Raw genomic sequence first — 25,349 nt, 5'->3', positions numbered from 1 at the left:
GAAACGTTAAATATCTGTTAAAATGGCATTTCAAAATAATAAAAGAACCAGAGGAAAACAATAAAGGGTGCTGTAAAAGGAAATGGAAACATTTCAGTAATTGGAGCTTTCAAAAGAGGCACTTTGAACACTGACTAGATTTATCTGCCACAGCATGAAGGCAGCTCCAAGAATTTAAGGGAAAAGCAGCAGTGTACCAAGAAAAGGAAAGGAGAGGAGAACATATATATAAGGTCACTGGAACTACTTGCTGAAACCTAGCTTATGTGGAAGCATGCAAGTTGAGTGTATGGCTGAGGCTGGAAAAGATGGGGGAGAGAAATGATGGAGGAGGTGACATTGATCAAGATGCACTGTACTTATTAAACTGATTTGCTGGACTGAAACTCTTTTGTGCACAACTACTTATAGATAATTTTAAAAATTAAATAAAAATTTAAGACTATACAGGTTATATATATTAAACCTACACACACACACACACACACACACACACACACACACACACACACACACACACATATAGGGCTTCATCCAACCTGGCTTTGCCCACCAATGTCACAGGCTTGAAAATGTAATTAGAAGAAAAGGGGTCCCTTTCCATCTAAAAAATCCAACAGCCTAACTCCTTTGTCATGTACTCTCATGAAAAAAAAAAATACTTGCCCTCTTTATGACACATGAACAGGCTAGCTTTAAACACAGGCACTTATTTCTAGTTGGAGGACATGTCCAGTCAGTTCTCCCCAGACAGGAACTCCCTCCAACATTGCAGAATGCCCCAGGCAAGCCCATTTAAAAAAAAAAAAAAAACAACTCTTTTGGTAATGACCACTGGGCAGTGCTACTCAACAGATAAAGACACAGCCTTCAAGTTCAGCACTTCATAGGCACTGACTAGTATACATCAGAAGAGTGATCCTCGGAGTGTGGTGCATGACTCTAATCCCAACAGTTGGGAGACTAAGAGGATGGGTATGTTTGAGATCAATCTGGGCTACAGAGGAAGTTCAAGACCAGCCTAGGATATGTAGACAGATACCTCATCTCAACAAACAAACAAATAAATAAACAAAATGGAAAAAAAGGGGCGGGGGAAGAAAAAGATTCAGAAGAGTGCTGTTAAGCAGCAGTGGCTGAAAAGCCAGAGAGAGCACACACAAGCGCGCGCGCGCGCGCGCACACACACACACACACACACACACACACACACACACACACAGAGGGGGAACACTGGAACAGACACAATGGTCCTAGGGCCTTTTCCAAGTTCCTATGGTCTGTCTATGACCATGGAAGTGACTATGCTGGCTACTGCAGTGATGACACTGAGTAAATTCTGTACAGGGTACATAACTAGTAGGGTGGGCCACCCCATCACCAAAGGCTAGCTACAAACAAGTCCTAGAAAAGGAGGAACTGTTATCTGGACCATGCAAATATGCCATTTATCACTGAGTAATGCAAGACAAACATTCTGGTAAGAAGCAGAATGTCCTAGAATTAAGCATTTCAAGAGACTATGTATATAACTCAGTAACTGAAATTCTGAAGACTAAGTGTGGTCTTAAAAAACACACACACACACACACACAAAAAAACACACCACTTCGTCATTTATTAGTTTGCTGCTGAGTCCTGGGGCTGGAAGAGGGGGAGAGGTGGAACATTATAGAAGGACTTCCTCATAGAGGAAGACTTGGAAAAAACCCAGGCCTAAAACTAAAAGCAGTGATTATGGCCAGCAGTTTTCTGGCTTTGCCCTTGCTATGATAAAGTATCCTTCTGGTTAAGAATCGCTCCATCTCTCACAAACCATCATTTGTTTAACTTTGAGTCCAGAAAAATTGGAAAACCATGTGTTGATGATGAGCCTGTTGCTATGCAAATCATTAAAACAAATGACCAAAATCTTTCCGTAGAATGGGGAAGATGGAGTGGTGGGAGGGTGGGGGAAGATGACCTGTAGCCAGAGTCCCTGTGCCAAACAGAAAACCTGGCAAGCAGGCAGGGGAGATGCAAGCAATGTGGAAAGAATTACAGTAGTCCCATCGATGTCTTGAGTCATTCTCACCGAGGGAGGAAAACTAACATTTTCAAAGCTCCAGAGGAATACATCTCACAGCTTGGAGTGAGGTGCACACACTCAGTAGGTCTTAATCTCTCTAATTCCTATGGTTTCATGACTCACCCCATCCCAAAATCTGGCCACTAGTATGTGCTTCTTTTCAGCAGTTTTCTCACACACTTCTGGAATAAGGTCAAAGGATTGCTTCTTTCTCCTCTCTTATGTGTATTCCTATTTGTATCTCTTTTTGGTATCTATGTCTCTCATTCAATTATCACCTCAAGGTCAAGCCTGAATTATCCATTTTCTTCGCCAGCACAGTCACAGTATCTTGGCAGGTCTCCTTCATTATGAACAGACTTGTTCCTCGACAAGCTACATTCAGCAGATGAGAAAGAAAGTCAGAGAATTTTCGAATTCAAAGCTATTTTAGAGTTGATGATTTGAATAAAGTCAGTAGTTGGCAACTAACAAAGTTTTCAAATTGTTGTTGCATTATGAATATCCTATTATTCACATGCAAGTTTCCAAGGGTGAAATTGTCTGAGGACAAGAAATAAACACCTTCCAAATATATCTGCCGTTTACCCATGTGTCTTAAGACTGTGTGTGTGTGTGTATGTGTGTATGTGTGTACAAGCATATATTTTATGGGCTTACGTACATACTGAAAAATCCTATAATATTCATAACTACCATGAATAGCTACCCATAGCTAAGGTTATGGAACATTTTGACTTTCAAAGAGAAATTGCCAGACCCATGTCAGCAGGTGATAGTGAAAACAAGTTACAAGTTTGGTTGGCTGCAAAGGCTTTTTTTTTTTTTTTTTTTTTTTAAGCACAGATGGTTCCTCCAAGGGGAAGCCTACAAATGAAAGATCTATTTCCATTTCTAATCTATGCAAACATCTTACTCTGTGGGGCATCACAAAGACTAACTGTTTTGTGTCAGACACTACCTATCGCAGGTGCTCTGGGAGAGACCAAAGCCCATCTCTATCTACCTGAGATGCCCAGTAACTCAGATAACAGGGGATGACTGAAGAGTTAGTCATTAACCCACCTTCTAATGAATGTTGTTGGGCCTCTGGTGAAAAATTCTGCTGGAATCATGCCCCACCTCCACTTAGCTATTCTGCCTAAAAGGCAGTGGCAATATTCAGTCTGAACCACAGATGCATTTCAAACCTACCCACGGAAGGCCCAGATTCCCACAAGCTCCTACTCACTCTTCATGTCACCCTTGACACTGAGTTCAGTTCACCTCTGTGTCTCTAACACCAAACCTTAGAACACTTCAGTAATTCTAAATATTATTCTGTTCAAATCAGCTCTCCTTTGTTGCTCTAGTGAAAATCCCTACCCTCCACCTCCCTGAATCACACCTGGCACATCGCTGGTGGCCTTCACCCTTCCCAAGTGTATCTAATTCTCTTGTTCTTTTCTTTCTCCCACTATCAACTTTCCTTTCTTCATTATCAACACTCTTATTACGCCACCCCCCTAGCTTTAGTCTTTCACTCACTATGACACCCCTTGGCACATTCCAGTTTTAGGGCCTCTTGAAGGCAATGAAAGTTTTTGCGGTGTTAGAAAAACCACATGCACACAACTCCTTATCCTTGCCAAGTTTTAAACAGCATTTGCCATAAAAAAAAAAAGCAGGTTATACCTGAAACCAACATAGATTCATTCCAATGTATGATTTTTGTTGTTGTTGTTTGGGATGATAGTTGTTTTTCTGCTCCAATTAGAGGAAGAATATGCTTCAAAAACCTGCACTGGGAGATACTTCTTTCCTTCTTTGTTTACCTTTATTTTAAAATGGACCACGCTAACTGACCAAAAGAAATCTTAAAGCAAAATGAAGTCTTCACCACCTCCAATAGTTCCTACTCTACACCTCACATTTTAAAATAAATACTTGTTAGTTTATGAATTTAAATAATGACAGTCAAGTAACAAAGATTTATTTAAGTTTACTTACCTGGGAAATACAAAAATGTAGCATTTTAGAACTTAATCCATTGATTTCCAAGTTTAGACAAGTACCAGAATCACCTAAGGAGTCCTTTTTGAACAATACCTCATTTCCGGACCTCCAGCCTTAGGCATTCCAATTCAAATCCATATTTATAATAAATGTTCCTAGTAAGTATTATATAGTAGGACCTGCTCTGAGAACCACTGACACATTCTAACATGGCAACATACCAAACAGGTCTTTGCTTCAATATTCCCAGGGCTCTCAGCCTTTCACAAGTCCTCTTGTACTTTTTATATGGCTTCAGTTATTAGAAGCTGTGTTTTTATGTTGAGCCAAACAGCCAACATCTTTTAGCTCCTTAAACTTCATTTGCTGTAGTTCTTCATTTTGCTTTCCAGAGTTAACACAGAATTCTCTCTGACAAGAGTCTTTAGTTGTCTTAAAGGCAGCTGCTGTGCCTTGAAAGATGTCAGTTTTCAAAATTTTACTCAGTCCCTTTTAACTTCATCACACCTCATTTCTGAGTCTCTCACCACTTTAACTGCTCTCTCTCAACAGCAGACATCTTCATACTACCAACTCTTCATTCTCCTTACATGCTTTTAAAAAAATCTTTACTAGGGCTGGGGATATGGCCTAGTGGCAAGAGAGCTTGCCTCGTATACATGAGGCCCTGGGTTCGATTCCCCAGCACCACATATACAGAAAACGGCCAGAAGTTGCGCTGTGGCTCAAGTGGCAGAGTGCTAGCCTTGAGCGGGAAGAAGCCAGGGACAGTGCTAAGGCCCTGAGTCCAAGCCCCAGGACCGGCCAAAAAAAAACAAAAAACAAAAAACTTTACTAATTCATAATGCTGGCTTTTACCCTTGTCACTTTTTGTCTTCATTTTAACATTCCAATAGCTTAGAAATGAATGGGTGTTACATTACTAGTATAGTGTAAAGAACTTGAGGAGGACTCAAAAGCCAGTGGAAACTTTCCCATTTGGAAGAGTTAATCACTTTTTTCTACAGTACAGACCTGGATAGGGACATGACTTGAAAACAGTACGTCACAGGACGTAAGTGCTTCTTCATATGACGCCGGAGATAACTGAACCCTATACCTGGTAGAGTTGAGCTATGAGCTAATGCATGTTCTCTATTTTCTCACATACCATCTAGTTAACTATAGTTTTATTTTTTAAAATAATAATAATTTTAAAAAAAGAAAACAAAGGCTATCAGAGATACATGTGAAGATCCCAAGTGGACCCTACCCTTATTCCAGAAACTTAAAATCTGAAAACCAACACAATGAACAATCACTCTATGTTCTTCTAAAGCACATTTCTTGCCTGACTTCACAAGCATTCTGAAGGTCAAGGCAAAAAAAAAAAAAAAAAAAAAGGTGGGCTTACATGATTTCCTTTCCTATTAAAAATATCCAGTTAGTGAGGAAGCTTCCCAGGTATTTTCATGGCATATGCCTACCCCTAAGTACAAGGTACTGACACCAGAAGTCTTCTTGGTTCTCTGCTGAATCACAAACCATCAAAATTTTATGAACTCTTACATATATAAACTTCAAAGATGGCAAGTGGCTTCTCCAAGACACCACAGCGTGAGGCTGATACCCAGGTTTCCTGTCTACTGCTGACTTCCCATCCCCTTCTGTTCAACCCAAGACAATCACTCTCTTGACCTCAATATTTTCCTCCCTCACATCAGTCTTAACTTCCATTATCTTCTAGTCCAAATCCATAGCCCAATAGTATATTGGAAGCTGGGAGAGTTTTAAGTGAAAAGATGGATGAAAATAGTATTGGGTGGCTAACATTTTGGGATTTGTTTTTCTTTTGTTGGCTGTGGGGCTTCAACTCTGGATCTAGGTATTGTCCCTGAGCTTTTTTGCTCAAGGCTAGTACTCTAGCACATGAGCCACAAACCCACAGAGTTTCCTGGGCTAGCTTTGAACCACAATCCTCAGATCTCAGCCTCCTGAGTAAGTTGGTTAGGATTGCAGGTGTGAGCCACTGGCGCCTTGGCTTGGATGATTAACTTTTATTTTTGGCCAGTCTTGGGGCTTGGACTCAGGGCCTGAGCACTGTCCCTGGCTTCTTTTTGCTCAAGACTAGCCCTCTGCCACTTGAGCCACAGCGCCACTTCTGGGCATTTTCTGTGTATGTGGTGCTGGGGAATTGAAGCCAGTGCCTCATGTATACGAGGCAAGCACTCTTGCCACTAGGCCATATCCCCAGCCCCAGTGATTAACTTTTATTAAGTTACTAACACACCCATTTTATTCACCATTCCCTAATAACACTTCTATGATGTCAGACACAATATTCTCCCTGGCTCAGGGTCACAACTGCCTCCTTACCAATGGTACACAAAATCTATGGAGTAGATCCATAGATTCAAACACAATTCTACAGCCTTAAAGCAACCACCAATTAATCACTAACTTCTCCTTTATTTCTTACAGTACACACACACACACACACACACACACACTCACACACGTAAAACAGCCAGCTCATTTGCTTCTTCAGAAGACCTCACAGTTAGTCCCCACCCCTCAGTGGAACTTAGGGGGAGGGAGGAAGAGAACAGTCCTACCTTGTGGCCTCTTGCTGAAGCCATGATACATTTGGCACATAGAACATGACTCCAAAGAAAAGCAGAGGCTCATTAGCAAATTTGTCCAGATGTTTCTTCAGAGGTTTCTCCAGCTCCACCCATCTTGCTTGCTGGCTCTTGCTGAGAAACCAAAGGCCGAAGTAGTGGGTCTAGATAAAAGGATAAAATCACCATCAGTTTGCACTTACCACAAAGCATCCCAAGACCACACAGCAAGCAAGACTCCAGCCCCTGTGTCATTACCCTCAGTTCTTCAGACTATACAGGAGGAGCCAGCTTTGACTTTCTAAACCTGGGTCCAAACGAAAAGAAATGGTATCAATGCAATACAGTATTGTGTAGAGAGCATTCAGATACAGAGGTACTACCCAGTGTTGCTATTTGCACAAGTGTTTGATCCGGACTACAGACATTTTCCTCTAAGTTCTGAAGGCTCACTTTGCAGTGTGCTAACAGAAGCTGGCAAAGGCTACCACAGCCCTCACAACTGCTGCACAAGAATTTACTACTTGATTCTGAAGATAAAACCTTCTGCCAATTTTGCTGTAGTGTCTGCACTATAGCAAAAAAAAGAAAAAAAGCATATAATACTAGATTTCAACAAAATAAATGTATGCATATTTTTCAAGCTTTGATGAAGTATTTTAAAAGCAATGAATGACCCATATCACTTTATTATACATGAACCTCTTGCCATACCAAGCTTTGAGGGAGGAAGGCTCTCCTCTCCACAGATGCCCCACAAGCCCCTAGTGGCTATTCTTGGCAGACTATGGCAGGATTTGATAGATAAAAGCAAGGTTGTCACCCTTAAACTTGAAGCTGCAACCAGTTGAGTCCTGAACCACATGTGAAATGATTAAAACAGGTACTTTTGTGCACCCAATCTTGTCTTCATATTAATTCGCACTAGGATTTCAGGATTAGCACAATAATCACTCCCCCCCCACACACAAAAAAAAGAGATCAGTGCTTTTGAAGATTTTTTTTTTAATATTTCAATTACAGCCTGGGATGGTTTACAGCACACCTGGAAATCTGCCTTCAAAAGAATGTTTTCATTACAAAGTCTGATTTCCAAAGGCGTTCTTCTGTTGACGTCCCCACTCCCCCTGGCTGCCCCTCAGCGAACCAAAGATCATCCCCCGCCACTACCCCGCTGAAATCGCTACTGAAGCTGGGGCTCTGGCTTTACCAGCAAACCAGGTGTGCCCTTGTCTACAGAAAGCTGCAGCCTCCGCTGCTTAAAAGGATCTTTTCTTTTCTTCTTTTCTGGAATGGATTTCCTTTCTTCCATGGTGTTGTAAAGGGCAAGTTCACAGCAGAAATCCATACATTACTCAAGCTACAAAATGCCAACAAACAAGAGCCCAGATGATAATTGCATCCACACAGACAAACTGGGTGAATCCTGACCCTTACTGTTCATCTCCTAGCTGCAGTGAGTCCATGAGTTGCTCTAGTGTAAGTGAAAACAGAAAAAAATGAAATGTGCTCAAGAGAAAGAAAACAGACTCTGTAGAAAGTTTATCTCAAAGAATTTAGAGGGGGAATGATGGGTAAGTTACTGAGCCCGCCACTTGACAGCTTTCCCACCTGAGAAATAAAAATGAGGGAAATTCTCATCCACAGGCTGAAATGATTAGAAACTGCCCCTCACCCATGTGCTGGCACACAGTAAGTACCTCATAAACAATAGCTTTTGTGGCAGCTGCTGCTTGCTGGGCTGCCTCTACTTCTGTTCCTATCCACCACCACCACCACCACCACCACCACCACCACCACCACCACCAGTAAATGGAGACAGGCCAACTGTATCGGTCTATCTCATCTGTATTATTAATAGCCCTACTGCCAAAATTTGGACCTGCAATGTCAAAGACCTGTTGTGTTAAAGGCCTGGTCCTCAGCTTCATACAACGGAGAGGGGAAGCTTAAGGGAAGGTCTTTAGGGGTTACTGGAAGAGGATTGTAAAGCCCCCAGTCCTTTCACCATCTCTTTCGCTTTCTGACCACGAGGTACATGGTTTTATTCTTCCATATACTCCTACCATGACAACCTGGCCACAGGCCCGAAGCAACAGGACCAACTAACTGACTGTGGACTGGGACCTAAACCAAAATAACACTTTTCTCTTTACAAACTGGTTATCTCAGGTAAATGTTATAAGCGATGGAAAGCTGATTCATTCACCTATCAACCACAGAATTAGCAAACACAGCTTATCTGAAAACAAAACAAAAAAACTATAAACCAAAATCATGCTTTTCTCTTTATAAACTAGTGATCTTGGGTATATGTTAAAGGAATGGAATATTGATTAATTCACCTACATATCATAGAATTAGAAAACAGAGGTATTTAAAAAATAGGCCAAAGTAGAAGTCAGATCATCTATAAGGAATAAGAGGAAAATAACCACGAAACAATGACTCCCCTAAATGAACACTGGAAATATGAACTATATGATCTAGCCTCAGGGATGCATGAAACAGGCTTAATGTTAACCTCAAAATGAGATAACTTGGGTATTTCACTCAGCAAACTTGTCTGAAAAGGGTTGAAGGTAGTTCTATAATGCACATAATTCCCATTATGGAATTCCTTTATGGAAGACAGTGCCATATAAAGGTCTCAATGATGTTTGCATATAATAAATGAAGTAATATGCATAAAGTGTAGCATGCTATGAAATTATTATAGTCAGAAAAGAGCCTTTTTATAAGCATAGGTGGAAAGAAGGGAGAGCAAGCTTCGTAACTGCTTAACAGACTTATCAGAACCATAGGGACTTACGTTTCACTAAAAGTAATTCTGTCACATGGGGGAGATTTTGTGATTTCTACTTCATTCTAACTATAACATGCCTTCAAATTTGTGCCATCAGATTTATAAAGGAGTCACAGTAACCACACTAACATTTTTGACAATTTTTGGGAACAGAATTAATATTTTCTTGCTCCTAGGTCTTGAAAGCTAGTTATGTTTTAAATTCCCTTTTATTCATTTTCACTCATCTGGATCATTTACCCAGACCTGACCTCCTGTGAGAGAATTTTTTTAAAAAGCCCAGTGAAAGAATATCCCACTGAGTACACATGTGTACATAATACACTTTTGGGTACATGCAGAAGTAGAGGGTACTGAGGTACAAGAGAGAACTCAGTAGGGCAGTAGCCATGAGCCATAATTAATATTATAGAATTATAAGTAGGAAAACAACCCACTTCTAATGGAAAACCTTAATTCATGGCATAAGATGTTGTTGTTGTTATTGTTGTTGTGGCTTCATAGTACAGCATTTTCTAGAGGACAGAGCACATTTCATAGTGACTCGTCATGCAATTTCAGCAGACAAACTAGTTATGTAACTCCTCCAGAAATGGAGTTCCCACTTGCAGGATAGGATTGAGGGAGGCAAGTAATCAATTGGCAACCATTTCTATGTCCTTCTCAAGACCAGAAAATGCTGAACCCAGTTAGTTACCCAGTCAAGAAAGCCCACCTGGAAGGTTCCCATGCTCACAGTAGTGCTTGAAACTATACCTCAAATTCACAAATCTTTTATTCTACCATATGCATATAGTGCCTCACAGGACACAGAATCCGAGCGATGGGCACACAGCAAGTTTCTCTGTGCTATCCAAGGGACTATTAATCCCTTCCAGCCCGACTGATCAACACCAGATCAGTAAAGTTGACTTGCCAACCTAAACTCTAACTTGGGTTTGTTAACAGAGTTTTACGACAAAACACTGTTGTGTGATGGTGGAAACCATGGCAAATGGTGCCAAATAGAAATCATTTCTTCCATCAAGCTCATTGTATTGCCTGAGTGTTGCCTAAAATGCTTGTTGATGTCTGGTATATCCCAAGTAAGCATTGTCATGATACCACTGGGCAAGGTATAAGACTCCTTCCTTTGTTTTTATTTTTCTTCTGCTGCTATGAGTTTTGAAATGATGAAAAACAATGATGGAGATACCATGTTTGGGGAAGAGGAACTATATCTTTGAACCAACTACAAACAACGCATTATACTGGGCTGGGAATATGGCCTAGTGGCAAGAGTGCTTGCCTCGTATACATGAAGCCCTGGGTTCGATTCCTCAGCACCACGTATATAGAAAATGGCCAGAAGTGGCACTGTGGCTCTAGTGGCAGAGTGCTAGCCTTGAGCAAGAAGAAGCCAGGGACCGGACTATGCTCAGGCCCTGAGTCCAAGGCCCAGGACTGCCCCCCGCCCCAAAAAAATGCATTATACTGATAGAATGAAGGGAACACCACACTCAAATGAGATTTTTCATGTACATACTTTCCTGGCTTATTTGGCTTGGGGTTTTGCAATTCAGTAGAGGAAGCATCAATAGATGAATGCACCCACAGTTTCCCAGCATCTTCAGTGGCAGGACAATGTGTCACTACCTCAGTGTCAAAAGTGTGTCCCATCTTCCAGTGTAGTGCAAAGATTGTAGAAACCAAGGGCCTTTCAAAGTAGTTGGATTTGGCAGAGTAATCTCTATACCTTCTGCTTAATTTTGCCATGAACCTAAAATTGCTCTGAAAAAGTCTATTAAAAATAGTAGGAAATGGTGCATTTATAAGTATATTAATAAGTATTCTTACTAGAATGGAAAAAGAGCAATAAGAATGATCTTAGACTATTTTTCTCATCTCTTCATCTTATTTGTCTTTCTGGTAAAAATGTAGGGCAAAGTCCTGCTGAATTTTGGTTGTTTTTTTTAAATAAGGTAGAGGGATATATTTTACCTACAGTAGGGATTCTCAGGGTATCACAACAGCATAGAGCCTGTTTTCTATTTCTCTACATTCATTTTCATTTGCATCCTCACTAGACCATTTCTACAGTTTGCCTAAACTTTTACTGTTTGGGACAGTAAACCGAATATCTCATTCTTAAAAAGAAGTTTCCGTGACATCAGTGCTAATAAAATGACTTTTTAGCTGACTCTGTATTTGAAGAACAAAAGTGTAGAAGTTGTATCAGTATTAACCTCATGATCAGAAACTGTTTACAAAATAAATAATATAGGAGAGTTTTAAAAAGCTAGTAGAAAGTGTGGGTGATTGTTGTTGGTTGTGATGCTAGGGAACAAACCCAGGGTTCAGCATGCTAGGCAAGCATTGTGCCATTGAGCTACATGGTGAGCCCCAAAATTGTTTCCTTACTCCCAACCCTACCTGCCCCACCATCTTGTGATTTTGGACTGGAACCCAGGGATATGTGCATGGTACCTAAGTGCCTCACCACAGAGCTACATTTCCTGCCCTTCATTATTTATTTATAAAGACATAATTTAATTCTCCACATTAAAATTTGATAGGAAAGCTCTGTGTGTGCATGCTTGCATGGGGGGTGGGGAGGTGTTGGTTTGAGGTCTTAAACGCAGGCACTTTCCCTCAGCATTTTCACTCAAGGTTGACAACCGACCACTTGAGCCACAACTCTATTTCCATCTTATTGGTGGCTAATTGGGGATAAAAGCCTGAATTGGCTTTGAACCCCGATCCTCAAATCTCAGCCTCCCAAGTAGCTAAGATTATAGGAATGAGCCACTAGCACCAAGAGGACAGGGATTTTTTTAAGGCTTTTGCTTTTCCAATTTGAGACCCATAACATGGTTTTAATGCTCTTTGAAAGGGTTTTAGATGATCTTGGCAATTACAAGGGATTAAACCCTTGATCTTAATGCAAACACATTTAAGAGCTAATCATCCGAAAGTTTGAAAGACCTTACATTGAATATTAACAGCTTGCCTGCTTAGCTAGTTAAAAAATGAGAGTTGGTATGCTTCCACATAAAATTCAGAAGGGTTAAATATAAACACTAGAGTTTCACTGGGGCACGAAAAAATACTTTAAAAGGTCACCACACACCAGCTCTGAAACAGTACATGCTATTACATTACAGCAAGTTGGGAAAGCAAGCCACTGTACATCATTATAACTGTAAAGTCCACCTTGTGTGCAACCTATCTCTGGTAAGTTTTCTATAACTGACACATCCCTAATTATCAAAGGTACTGTCTTCCTTTTTCTAGCCACTATCTTAGGGAAAATACAGGAAAGAAGGCAGCAGAGTAACCCAGACACAAGAAGCCAGTGTCATACCCAAGAAATCACTCCTGAGGTGTGGAACTCCCTCAGAATAGCAAAATGATGAAATTATTTTATAAGTTTATTTACATCCCAAATATTACCACTGGAAGCTATAATCAGTATGAAAGTAATTATTGAGAATGTTTCCTTTTCCTTTTCATACTAAGTCTTCAAAATGATTGACCCTCACCACACATCAAACGAGCCAACAATCTAAGTCCTCAATGGCTACCACACACTGCACAGTGTCATTTTTAGTTACTCTTCAAGGAATTCAAAGACTTTGCTATTCTTCGCTCAGTATCAGATGGCGGTTTCTAATTATTGAAGCCATCTAAAAATGGAACGAGCAGACTTAGAAAAGGGTAAGAACTCAGTCCCTGGGAGTTTTTCTTACAGAGGCTAAGGAGCCTTGATGGTGTCCTGAAAAGATGGCCATAGCCAACACTCTTATGTGCTGGGTACCGTGCCACTGAGCCACTTCACACAGCTCTGTGACTCCCCTAATGACTCAGAGGGCCCTTACGTCACTATTACCATTTTACCGAGGAAAAAAGAAATGGTGGCACAAGGTAATTAAGTAACTATGGAAAATTACATAGCTAGTGAGTGGTAGAGCCAGGATTCCAACTCAGACAGTTTAGTCCAAGCTCACATACTGCATGTCACTACCCTCTGCTATCTCTTTTCTTAGACACAGGGAGGGTGAGAATTGGAGCCAAGTTCGTGCATCTGTTTTCTAGAGTGTTTAAGTCTCAGAAGATACTAGCTTGACAATCGAAAAGTGGTAAAAAGTTGATGGTCCTACTGGTAGTCCATCTAAGTTTCCTCTGTTCCACTCGCCACCAGCACTTAATAAGTTCATGCTAATGAAATTCACTTCATGCAAACAGTGACAACTCCAATACATGTTTCTAAAGGACCTTCTCACTAACACAGCTATATCCTGCTTAAAGTGCAAGAAGTATACAGGCATTCCTGGTAATTGGTTCAAGGAGTTGCTCAGATACCATATCTACAGATGCTCAAGTCCAGGAGACAAGATGGTATGGTTTGTATGTAACCCACATGGCTGCTTGTAATAATCTAAGTCATCCTTAGATTAATTGTAGATTAATATTTAGATTGTAGATTATAATATTTAATGCAATGTAAGTAGTTGCTATATTGTACTGCTTAGTATATAAGGACAAGAAAAAAAAGACTGTATTCAGGACAGATGGAATGTCCTCTGAATATTTTCTCTCCACAATTAGTTGAATTCACAGAAGAGCACCCCAGGTATACAGAGAGCCAAATATTTACTTTTAAATATATGAATTAGTTATAAGACAACATTGCAACTTTCTTAGGCAGTGTCAGTGATTTGTAAACTGAAGTGAGGGTGCAGATATAGTGTCCCCTCTATAAACACAACAGCCCTGTTTTTATATATGCTCACCAAAGTTCCTACTAATGTGAAAGAAAAGCCTTAAATCCATGAATCCAGATATAACTATATTGCCAGAATTCTGAGTTCTAGAGTCCGTCCCCCCACCCCCCTCCCCCATCTCTTAAGTCTCTTCCATAATAGAGTTTCCAGCCAGAAATTCATACCTGATTTTTTTCTGACCTTTCAAAGGTTTACCTATTGCCAGGACTTTTTTGTTATGCCTTCCTATTCCTCTGATCCCTCCCTTCTTCCCCATTCCCCATTCCATTCTACTGTTGGGTTCTTTTCCTAAGATGCAAAAGAGATTGCACTCTTTCCCTGGAGTTCTTGGATATCGTTCCACTTCATAAGCAGTCTTTTATTCCCCCTAAAACTCACAAATGTCTACTACAAGACACCTTCTTTCCTTCTCTCTCTCTCTCTCTCTCTCTCTCTCTCTCTCTCTCTCACACACACACACACACACACACACACACACACACACACACGGGCCTGGTGCATGCTTGTCAAATGCCATACCACTGAGATAAAAACCTAGCCCTAAACTCCCACACATTACCTTTTTTGAGCTATAAAACTAGGAGAGTGGTTCCCAAAGCACCTGACTATGACCCTTTCCTCCCACTGCACAATGCTGGTTCAAACCAGCCCCACAACTTGTCAGTAGAAGACTACAGTAGGGGATCACCCTGAGCTCTCATCTCCCCAGCAACACGCTCAGACTTGCTATAAGAGTTACATGAGAGTTGACATACACAGTAGATGATACATCAAAAGGGGACAAATGACAAAGCCATGCACCAGCGGCTCATGTCTGTAATCCTAGTTACTTGGAAAGCTAAGATCAAAATGATCACGGTTCAAGGCTGACCTAGGCAAAAAGTTCATGAGGGGCTGGGGATATAGCCTAGCGGCAAGAGTGCCTGCCTCGGATACACGAGGCCCTAGGTTCGATTCCCCAGCACCACATATACAGAAAACGGCCAGAAGCGGCGCTGTGGCTCAAGTGGCAGAGTGCTAGCCTTGAGCAAAAGGAAGCCAGGGACAGTGTTCAGGCCCTGAGTCCAAGGCCCAGGACTGGCAAAAAAAAAAAAAAAAAAAAAAAAAAAGTTCATGAGATCTCTACCTCAACTAGTAGTAGCTGGGCACAATGATAGCTTGTTATCCCAGCCATGAAGTAGGATGCCAGGCTAGCCTTGGCAAAATAGAAAGATTCACAGATTTCCTCGACAGGAAAAGCTAGTAATGCAGAAAGGGGACAAGAAAGACTATCTCAAAAATAACCAGAATAAAAAGGGCTTGGGACCTAGCTCAAAAGGTAGGTAGAGTATCTAGCTAGCAAGCACAGAAACTCGGAATTCAAACCCTAGTACAACCCCCCTACCTGCCCAAAGAAGGCGACAATTATTTAACTATTCTTTTGTGACAGATTTCATCCCATAGCTCCTTACTGCTACTACCATTCCATATGTACAAACAGATCAGTGCAGCCAAAACACTGCCCTTCACTGAAAATTCTGAGTTCTTTCCTGCTTCTAGGCCTCTCAGCCTGAATGAACTGTCTCCTATGCTTTGTTTCTTAGTTGTCTTTTTCTCGAAATTCCACAGCATCTGGGTAAAGGCATCTTGTCACACACACAGACTGTATTTGCTGCCCATGAGAACCATACCCAGGCCCTTGTGAATGCCAGGAAGTTCACGTGAATTGTGAGGTACATGGCTCATCAGTGCACTGAAAACAAATGAAGCCTTCATATCCTCCACCACACAGACCATGGAACATCTGTCCATCCCATAGAATGCACAGCTCCAAACATGACCCCAGTGGAAGCTATCGGCTCTGACACACAGCTTACAATGACAAGAAACCACTCTGGTGAAGGAGGCTGGCTGACAACAGGGGAGGCTATTCATGAGTCAGTGCAGAAGGGAAATGGGAAATCTCCATATTTGTGTCTCAATTTTTCTGTGAACCTAAAATTGCAATCTTTAAAATAAACCTGTTTTTTTAACTAATAAAATCAGATGGAAAAATCACTCATGTTGATCATAAATTTTAAAAATTTAAGCAGACCACCCATCTCTTCTTAATATGAAGCTATTCTAAAACTCAGGCTGAGGCTTGAACCTGGGACTCTATTCTAGGCAAGTGTTCTACCACAGAGTTCTACCACTGCTCTTTACCTAAACTATTTCTAATGGTAAAGCCAAATGTCAGCATTATGTGATTTCCAAGCCTTTGAAGGATAAAGAATTTTAGGCTGACTTCCACTTCTTCTCTGAGACAACATCACTTCTGTTTAGAAATGACCCAAACTTGGGGCTGGGGATATAGCCTAGTGGCAAGAGTGCCTGCCTCGGATACACGAGGCCCTAGGTTCGATTCCCCAGCACCACATATACAGAAAACGGCAGAAGCGGCGCTGTGGCTCAAGTGGCAGAGTGCTAGCCTTGAGCGGGAAGAAGCCAGGGACAGTGCTCAGGCCCTGAGTCCAAGGCCCAGGACTGGCCAAAAAAAAAAAAAGAAAGAAATGACCCAAACATAAGATCAAGGTATAAGGAACAGACCCTTGTTCATCCCCCATATCCCTTCTGCTCCTGAATACAAGACAAATACTTGCTTGGGGTGTGTACGTACAAATGAAGAACAAAGCATTAGCTTGCTTTATCTTTCATTCAGGATGGAATTATAAAAGGTCATACCTTCAAGGTACCTGGCCCCAAATGAAAACCTAAAATATAAAGAAAAACAGAGACTTGCTCCAGTGTATGGATGTTCTCATTCAGAATATGCAAGGGCTAGCATTCAATGCAAAGGCCACCTGAGCACTGGAACATCAGTGACCTGGAAAGGTACACAGGTTAGGAGAAGTTGATTGCTCTGCTTCATCCTTGTTGGCAATGTCCTTGTGGGATAATCTAGAACTGCCATTTGAGCCTTGCTGAGACAATCAATCATCTGCAGCAAGTAATTACTGCCATATGCATGCCAAACACCTCTCACCTTTTACCAAGTCCAAGACTACAAAGCCTATGCATAGAGCTAGTTAACCACTTGCTACAGGATTCCCCAATGCCTAGGAATAATAGTTCATCTCATGTGAGTGACTAAAAGTCCTCAAAAGTAAAACCACAGTATATATTAATAAGTTGCCTATAATTTCAATTTTCAGAAGAATTTAGATGAGTCTACCGCCCAATCGATCTACAGTATTAGAGTTCTTCCTTTATGCTCATGCATGTATGCGTGTATATCCTACTGAGTTGTCAATAAAGAAGATAAGCAGAGACCAGTCAGCAAGATCAGAGTAGTTCATCTGTCTATTCTATTGTGTCAGCTCCCAGGCTACGCATACCTGCTCTCCAGGAGAAGCTCCTACATAGGAAAATAAACTTCAAAGAACAGTTCAGTTACTGAAACCAGAGACCAAAAAACAAAAAACAGCAGATGGAAGTGTTCAGGTAGAAGTCTCCCAGAAAACATCAGTCAGCCTATGCGGAGGATGTTAAGGGGAGGGAAGATGCTTTGTACTAAAGGTATCTTTAGACGGTCAAATCTTCATTTTAAAAACTCTCTCCAGCTGGGCCTGGTGGCAATCAGAGCAGTTCAAAGCCAGAGCATGCAAAAGTAAGTTTGATAGCCAGCCACCAGTGGCTCACGTCTACAATCCTAACTACTTAGGAAGCTGAGATCTGAGGATCACAGTTCAAAGCTAGCCTGGGCAGGAAAGTACATGAGGCTCTTATGTCCAATGAACCACTAAAAAGCCAGAAGTAGAGCTGTAGTTCAGGTGGTAGGGCACTGCTAGTCTTTTGTACAAAAGCTCAGAGATAGCATCCAAGCCCCAAGTTCAAGCCTCAGGACCAGCAAAGAACTGTTTTATAGACTTCGTTTCAATCAATGGCTTGTGGGAGGGAGGCGGGGTGGAGGGGTGAATGTATGCCTTTGATCCCAACTACTATGGCATGTACCTGTCATTCCCCAGGATACCAGAAAGCTCCACGAAGATCACATCTCGGATAAACCTAGGTCTATTTTCCTATCTTAAAAACTACACACTATAAAGAGGTTGGAGCCATGGCCCCAGTGGTAGAGCCCCTGCCTACCAAGCATTCAGTCCTGAATTCAATCCCACCTCCTATCAAAAAAAGAAAAACAAAAAGATAAATGAAAGCCCTCCCCCAAAACTCTGACTGGTAATGCTTACTTTAAATGCTTTTTCTCTTTTCCTTTTTTTTTTTTTTTGAAGTGGAAAATATAGAAACAAACAAAAAAGCAGCTGCACCCATCCTGGATGTGGGCGTTTTCTCCTTGAGATACAGCCCTAATGCCAAAATGCCAGCTGCCCACTCAATTCTTGTCATGACAGAGAATGGATTCTGAAATTCAGAGTCTCACTTTCATCTCTTCCCTATCTATACCTTCCTGCGGCAGAAAGCAAAAGAGAATCCAACACCGGGAGGGGGGAAGGGGCAAGTTCTAGGTAATGTCCTCGCTCTGGTGACTCTAAGTAATGTCTTGCTCAGGTCTCCTGATCCACTGAAGGTCAATGAGATCACAAATCACACCAAGAATAAAAATCACAGCAGGTCCCAAACCACAGATAACTGGTTCCTTTGGGGAGTTCTTGGCAATTCCCAACCCCCATGCTCAGGCAGGTGCACTTGCACTAATGCTTACCTCTCGTAACTCCAACCTCTGGGCCACCGCCTCCAGGCACTCTTGCCCTGTACTTTCCACAGACAGCGTGCACTCAATAACATTGCTGTCCAACAGGCGGATCCGGGTGACAAAGCAGTTCTTGCTCAGGACATTGTAGCGCCGGGTCCGGCGGAGCTTCAGGCCGAAAGGCATGGCTCTGTGCCTGGGACACCGCCCTCCTCTCCTGGCACGCTCGCCCCTGAGATGGCTTTAGCAGCTTGGTGACTGGGCAGTCACGCTACCCCCTGTGCTCCTGCAGGTAGTAGGGACAAAGGTGTCCATGCCCGATGTGGCTCTCTGGAAGACACCTGGAAGACAAAGGAAACAGTCTTGATTGCGGAAAGGAAGAGAAGCTGCTGCTGGTAGGTACACACATGACACACACACTGCAAATATGACACACATGTGCACGCACATACATCCTAGCAGCGCTAAAAAATGAACAACAAAAACAGCTTCGAGCACCTGTGATCTCTGTAGCTTCTGAGTGCCTTACGGAGGTCATGCACTTTATAAGAGTAATGGCAAAAGCCACTTTACCATTCCAGGAGCACAGCGCAATTCAAGAACTCACCCACCGGGGCTGGGAATATAGCCTAGTGGCAAGAGTGCTTGCCTCCTACACATGAAGCTCTCGGTTCAATTCCCCAGCACCACATATATGGAAAACGACCAGGAGGGGTGCTGTGGCTCAGGTGGCAGAGTGCTAGCCTTGAGCGGGAAGAAGCCAGGGATGGTGCTCAGGCCCTGAATCCAAGGCCCAGGACTGGCAAAAAAAAAAAAAAAAAAAAAGAACTCACCCACCATCCTCAGAGAAACTTGGCAAAGCCAATACTCAACCTAATGCCTATGCAACCTCAATCACGGGCCATTTTCACCGTCCAACACTGTCTCTGCTCAAGAAAACACTAGTGTGGAATAACTGAATGTGGTTTTTAATTTTTTTTTCAACTTCTAGGCATGATTTCTCATTTTGAGTAAATGAAGCCACTTATTTGAGAGACTAGAAAAGTGAGGTGCTTCATGAATTTAAAATTTAATCTCATTCCTCTTCACTTCATTTTTATTTACATTATTAGCTTTGATTTTATATTTTAAGTTCTTACCTTCTCTTTCATTTAAGATGGATGATTCTAAATAGTAGAAATATACATAGTCACCTACTTCCCACTAGCAACTTTCCACTACTTAAAATAATTTAAAATATATGATTTTCTTTTTTGGTGTTGAAGACTGAACCTAGGACTTGGAATATGTAAAGTATATGCTCTGCCACTGAACTACATCCCCAGACTTCTAAAATACATAAGTGCTTTAATTCAATTTTTTTTAATTCACAAAATGTGTGTTTTCAGGAAATATTTAAATGGTGCAGAACCATTCCCAGTCATTTTGTTCCGTTGCCAAAATGCTTGATGCAAAAAAAAAAAAAATCACTTAATTTCAGATAATTAACTTGGTAAGAAACAACAAGATTTACCAGCATCAAATGAAAACTATTAGCATACAGAAAGACACCAAGCATAAAACAGGCCACCAAAGGGGCTTTAACTATGTTACCTTTAGTCAATAATGCTGTGCGTAGGAGGCTCAGGAAACTTGTCTTTCAAAGAAGCCAGAAACACCAGAAAGCTTTTCAGTCTAAGCAGTTGTTCTCCATCGAGCTCAAAGGACCACCTCTTGTTCACTTGACTGATCAACTTGATTCCCTAACTCAAGCAGATCTACCAAGGGTGAAAGACATCCACCATTCATCCACCAATTAACTCTGGACTATGCCTGAGCTTCAAGACACATAGATGGACAAGCAGGAATAACAACTATTTGCAGGAATTCCTCGGTTAATAAATAAGACAGCTTTGATATTTATAAACCACACCCTGCCAGAACCCCAAGCTTTGTGGAGGTTGTCAGGGTATATAACCCTACAACACAGCAAAACACACTCCAAGATTCCCACAGCAGGTCTCTGCCACTTGCCCTGGGCACATTCCTCAACATGACAGGTATATGCTTTACGATGGCTTAAAATACATATGCTAGAAACTCCGGCTTGGTAAAATACTTTAGCATTTCTAAATCACTTTATGTTGGCAGTGTATCGTGTTTACCTCCACCGTAGGCCAACCTGATTTCTTAATAGGCACAGAAAATGGGGGAGGGCAGGAAGAAGATGGAATTCAAATACTCAAGTCTTTGTTTACTATTGATGAATTTCCCCCCTCCACTTTTTAAAGCCTGAAGCGGAGAGGCCAAGACTCAATGCCTATACCAGCCAAGGAGCCTCAAAAGGAGAAAAATATTTGTCTTGTGGGCAGTGATCCACATTTCTAATCCTGGGCCAGACACTTTACATTTGGGTGTGTCTCATCTTAAACACCTATGAAAAAATGTGGCTGGCTTAGTGAGAGTTTAATCCTAGCAAAAAACAATCTCTACTGCATATTCTATGGTATGACATACACCACGCAGACTTATGAAAATTAAGACGTTCACTTTACCACCATGTGCACAGCAGTTTTTATAATCAAGAAAATGCACAAATAGGACAGAATGTAAGCTTAATAAAATGATCATCTTGGGGCTCTTTGATGATGTTAAATATAACACTAATGTTTATGTTTCACATATTTCCAAACCATTGGAATGCCTAAGACTATTTTTTTTGTACATGAAGATTATTTTATAGGAGATAACCTTCTGAAAACAGTACATCAGGACCAATGTCTTTTATTCATGGCTAGGGGGAAAAAATCTGGCCATATAGCTCCAGAAAATAAATACTTTCTGAGGTTAAAAATAAAATGCTGCTGCCTCTGTTAATGAATTCCTCCAAAGCTTTTCCTAACACCGAGAAGCTTCTCTTGAACTTTCACTGTCATTTGTACTGATTTCACTATACTAAATAATCTATGTGTAAAGTCCTAGTCCACTTTAACTCTACACTCCTCTAGAGCCAGAAACATTTTCCCATCTCTAATACACAAGTCATCTTCCCCAATGAAAATCCACAACTGGTGTAGCCAGAGGGCTATGCTTCTGAAAACTAGTTTCAGGTGCTGGCTTGAGACAGTCTTTACCTTTAGAAAGTACTCAGTGTTAAGGTTTTAATAGTCAATGAATTATCCACTATCTGGGCAATTTCTTGAGTACTTCATGGTGCACATCCCCATCTGCCTGTGACTTATCCACATAGGCAGGTGGTCCTGCTTCAAGCCTAATTCTGCTCCCAGGGATTAAAATAACCTGCATACAGTGGACTTGGTGTGAAATCCCTTTACCTCCTTTCTGTTCCACAGCCTAGTGCCAGGCTCCTTACTGCCTTTTCCCATGTCTCTTTCTGTTCTCCCTCACACCTGCTTTATCAATCACATGAGCATTATAGACCTGGAATTAAATGCCAATACAAATGCTCAGAGCAACGTCTCCTGTTTGGACATTTGCTACATTTTCTTGATGAAAATTTCCAAAGACATAAAATTTGCTGGGTGCCAGTGACGCACACCTTGTAATCCTAGCTACAGGTGGCTGAGATCTGAGGATTGCTGTTTGAAGCCACACCAGACAGAAAAATCCAAGAGACTTACCTCCTACTGACCAGAAAAAAAAAAGCAGGAAGTGGAGGTGTAACTCAAGGGGTAGTGTACTAGCCTTGAGCAGAAAAAGCCAAGCAAAAACAGGAGGTTTCGATTTTAATCCCAGTAGCAGCATGAGCATGCACGAACACACACACAAACACAAAGAGACGAGACCTCATTCTTATTTACTTTTAAGGATAGATGGATTTTAGGAATAGTGACTTGTCCACATAAGTTCATCAGTTCTAATAAACGTTCCACTCTAAGAGTGGCTGCTGACAGTGGAAAAGGCTACATGTGGGTAAAGTCCAGGGAGGTCCACAGAAATTCCCTGTGCCATGTGTTCCCTTTTACTGTGAACCTAAACCTGCTCTGAAACACAGTCTGGTTAAAAAAAATAGAAATAAAAAATTAAAAACAATTTAAGTCATTTAATATATAACAACAAAATGATTAACTCCTGATTTCTTCCAAGGCAAATGTTAATTTACTCTAATTCCAAAACCACTGCTAATCTCCCTTCCCTCTAGCATCTTAGAAAGAAAAGCAGCATTGCTAAGAGTTAAAATGATATTAGCCCTTCATTGACTACTGTAATTTGGGATACAATGCAATGAGGAAAGTTCATATTCCTAAACTTTGTGAACTTGTTAGCTACCTTCCAGGGCCTTTGTGTTGGTAAAGAAATAGCAGGGCTTGGGGTATAGTTCATCCTTAATGCCTTGCCTAGCATGCCCAAGGCTCTGAGAGGGAAGGAGGGAGGAAGGGATTATCAATGGGATGCTAAGGAGAGCTGCTGGTCTGACCAAAGGAAGAAAAGCTGAGCTGAGCTGAGCTGAGGGATCCACTCTAGGAACCAAGATTTACTAAAAAGGAAAGCAATCAACTCATCTATATATCTAAGGCAGCATCTTCCTCACCTACGAGTGTGAAGTACAGAAAATGTGTTTCCCCTGACCACCAGCGCCCAGGCTGTGTGGACAAGTATGGGTCTTATTCTGGTCATAGTGTGCTGGGTGTGCTCAAAGGACAGTGACTCAGCTGTGCAGAAGAACATCACTACGTTCCTAAGTGCTGCATAGTCTTTTGGAAAGATGAGAAACAAACCCAAAGAAAGGCTAAAGTTTAGCATGAGGTAGAACAGTCCCATGGGGATACTGGGCCAGGTCCAAGCTGAGCCCCACATTTTCCTAGCCCAAATACCGCCAGATTGTCTCCACAACTCTGACACTGGAAACTTAGGTGAGCCAATCATCACACTAAATGGTCCCTTCAAGGAACTCTCCTAAGTGAGGAAGAAGATTCTAGCAACTGTCTTATTTTAGTCAATAACATGTACACACAGTCTAGCATGGGTAACTGAGTCGTGTTTTCCGGGAGAAAACCAATTGCAAATCACCTTTGGCCTTAAAATCCAAAAGCTGTCACTATAGCTTCCAGTGCGGCCACTGTCTCATACTACAATGATGCTCACGTGTGTCTTAGCTCTTCAATTAGTGCCCTAAAGGGAAAGATCTATGTCAGATTCAGCTCTGGGGTCTCCTATAATCATAAAAATGGAGCTCTGTGCACAGTAGGAAGCGAAGTGAACGTCAGTCATTACGATGAAAGAAAACAGAGCCAGGAGATAGTTGAGATTTTGAGTCACAAGACAGGGCAGGAGCCACCAGTGTGATTGCAGTGATTCTCCAGATCATTGCAGTAATAAGGAGACCTAGGAGTATGAATTTTGTGGCCATAGGAAGATTCCAATGTTGGGTGTGCTATTTTCTCACCTGTAGTCCCCAGCTTTGTAGAAGGTAGAGATAGGGGATCGTGGTTCCAAAGCCAGCTAAAAACAAACTAAAAGCAAAAGGACTGCGGACATGGCTCCAGTGGCAGAGACCTTAGCAAGTATAGACCTTGAGTTTGAGCCTCAGTACTGAGGAGGAAAGGTTTCTGCTGTGAAGATTCGAGGTAACAGTGAAGTTAATCAGCTTATAGGTACTTTGAGGGAAGGGACAAAAATAGAACTCAGATTGCCAAGAGAAACGTCCCTCCGCCCAAGTTTTCTTCTTCTAGTCCTTGCTGTGCATTGTGTGCTCCAATGGAGATTTTTGGATGTGGGTATTGAGGGGTGTGTGTGTGTGTGTGTGTGAGAGAGAGAGAGAGAGAGAGAGAGAGAGAGAGAGAGAGAGAAAGAGAGAGAGAGAGAGAGCTCACACATGTATCCCCTATAAATTCTCTGCAAAATAAAAAAGTCCAATGGTACTACTAATGAGATGCAAGTATTTGATTTGCATGTTCACAATAGTTAAAAGCAATTTGTCAGGGTACTTGCTCTGTAAACAGCCAGCACACTTTAATGGCAACAAGCTTCAGTGGGAGGGACTACACAGAGAAGCTTCAAAATCATTTCTAAACCCCTCTCCTGAGCAGTCCATCAGCTTCCAAAAAGCTCTATAATCTAAGTTTCCATCTTTAGCTATAACCTCTAGATTTTCCATATTCTGTGTTCTCATCTTTAATAATATACAATATCAACAACAACAATAATCTTCAAAGCCCAATATACAAAGACAGCATTCTCATACTGTGGTAAAGGTTACTCTGTTGATCAAATAAAGCTTTCAACAAGATAGGTAAGAAAAAGAGAGATCTTTCACTAATACCAACCAAATAAGGTTTAATCCTCCTGATTGAATTACCTACCTGGTCTTTGGGGAAATGAAAGGTAGAAATTAAAATCCAAATTCTAAACATGTTCAGAATGTTTCTTTCTTTGTACTTCCCATGCTATATTACCTATATACTTGACTTTTTTTTTCCTCCCCTAAATCTAAGTACTGAAATCACCA

At 41.4% G+C, this 25,349-nt stretch overlaps 1 protein-coding gene across 1 annotated transcript in view; it reads right to left on the bottom strand.

Moving 5' to 3' along the window:
• The window catches only part of Ptpn14 (protein tyrosine phosphatase non-receptor type 14), a 144,256-nt gene that overhangs the window by 71,150 nt on the left and 47,757 nt on the right, over positions 1–25,349 (bottom strand). Inside the window, exons 2-3 of the mRNA XM_048356673.1 lie at positions 18,914–19,242; positions 6,658–6,827 (exon numbers count right to left, since the gene is read on the bottom strand). Of these exons, the coding sequence (XP_048212630.1) occupies positions 6,658–6,827; positions 18,914–19,087 (344 nt within the window). The 5' untranslated portion in view covers positions 19,088–19,242. The remainder of the gene's footprint in view (positions 1–6,657; positions 6,828–18,913; positions 19,243–25,349) is intronic.

The sequence above is a fragment of the Perognathus longimembris genome, chromosome 11 (genome assembly GCF_023159225.1).
Source record: "Perognathus longimembris pacificus isolate PPM17 chromosome 11, ASM2315922v1, whole genome shotgun sequence".
NCBI classification, from domain to species: domain Eukaryota; kingdom Metazoa; phylum Chordata; class Mammalia; order Rodentia; family Heteromyidae; genus Perognathus; species Perognathus longimembris.
Note: the sequence above shows the minus strand (reverse complement) of the source record. Positions and strands in the feature narration are given on the sequence as shown.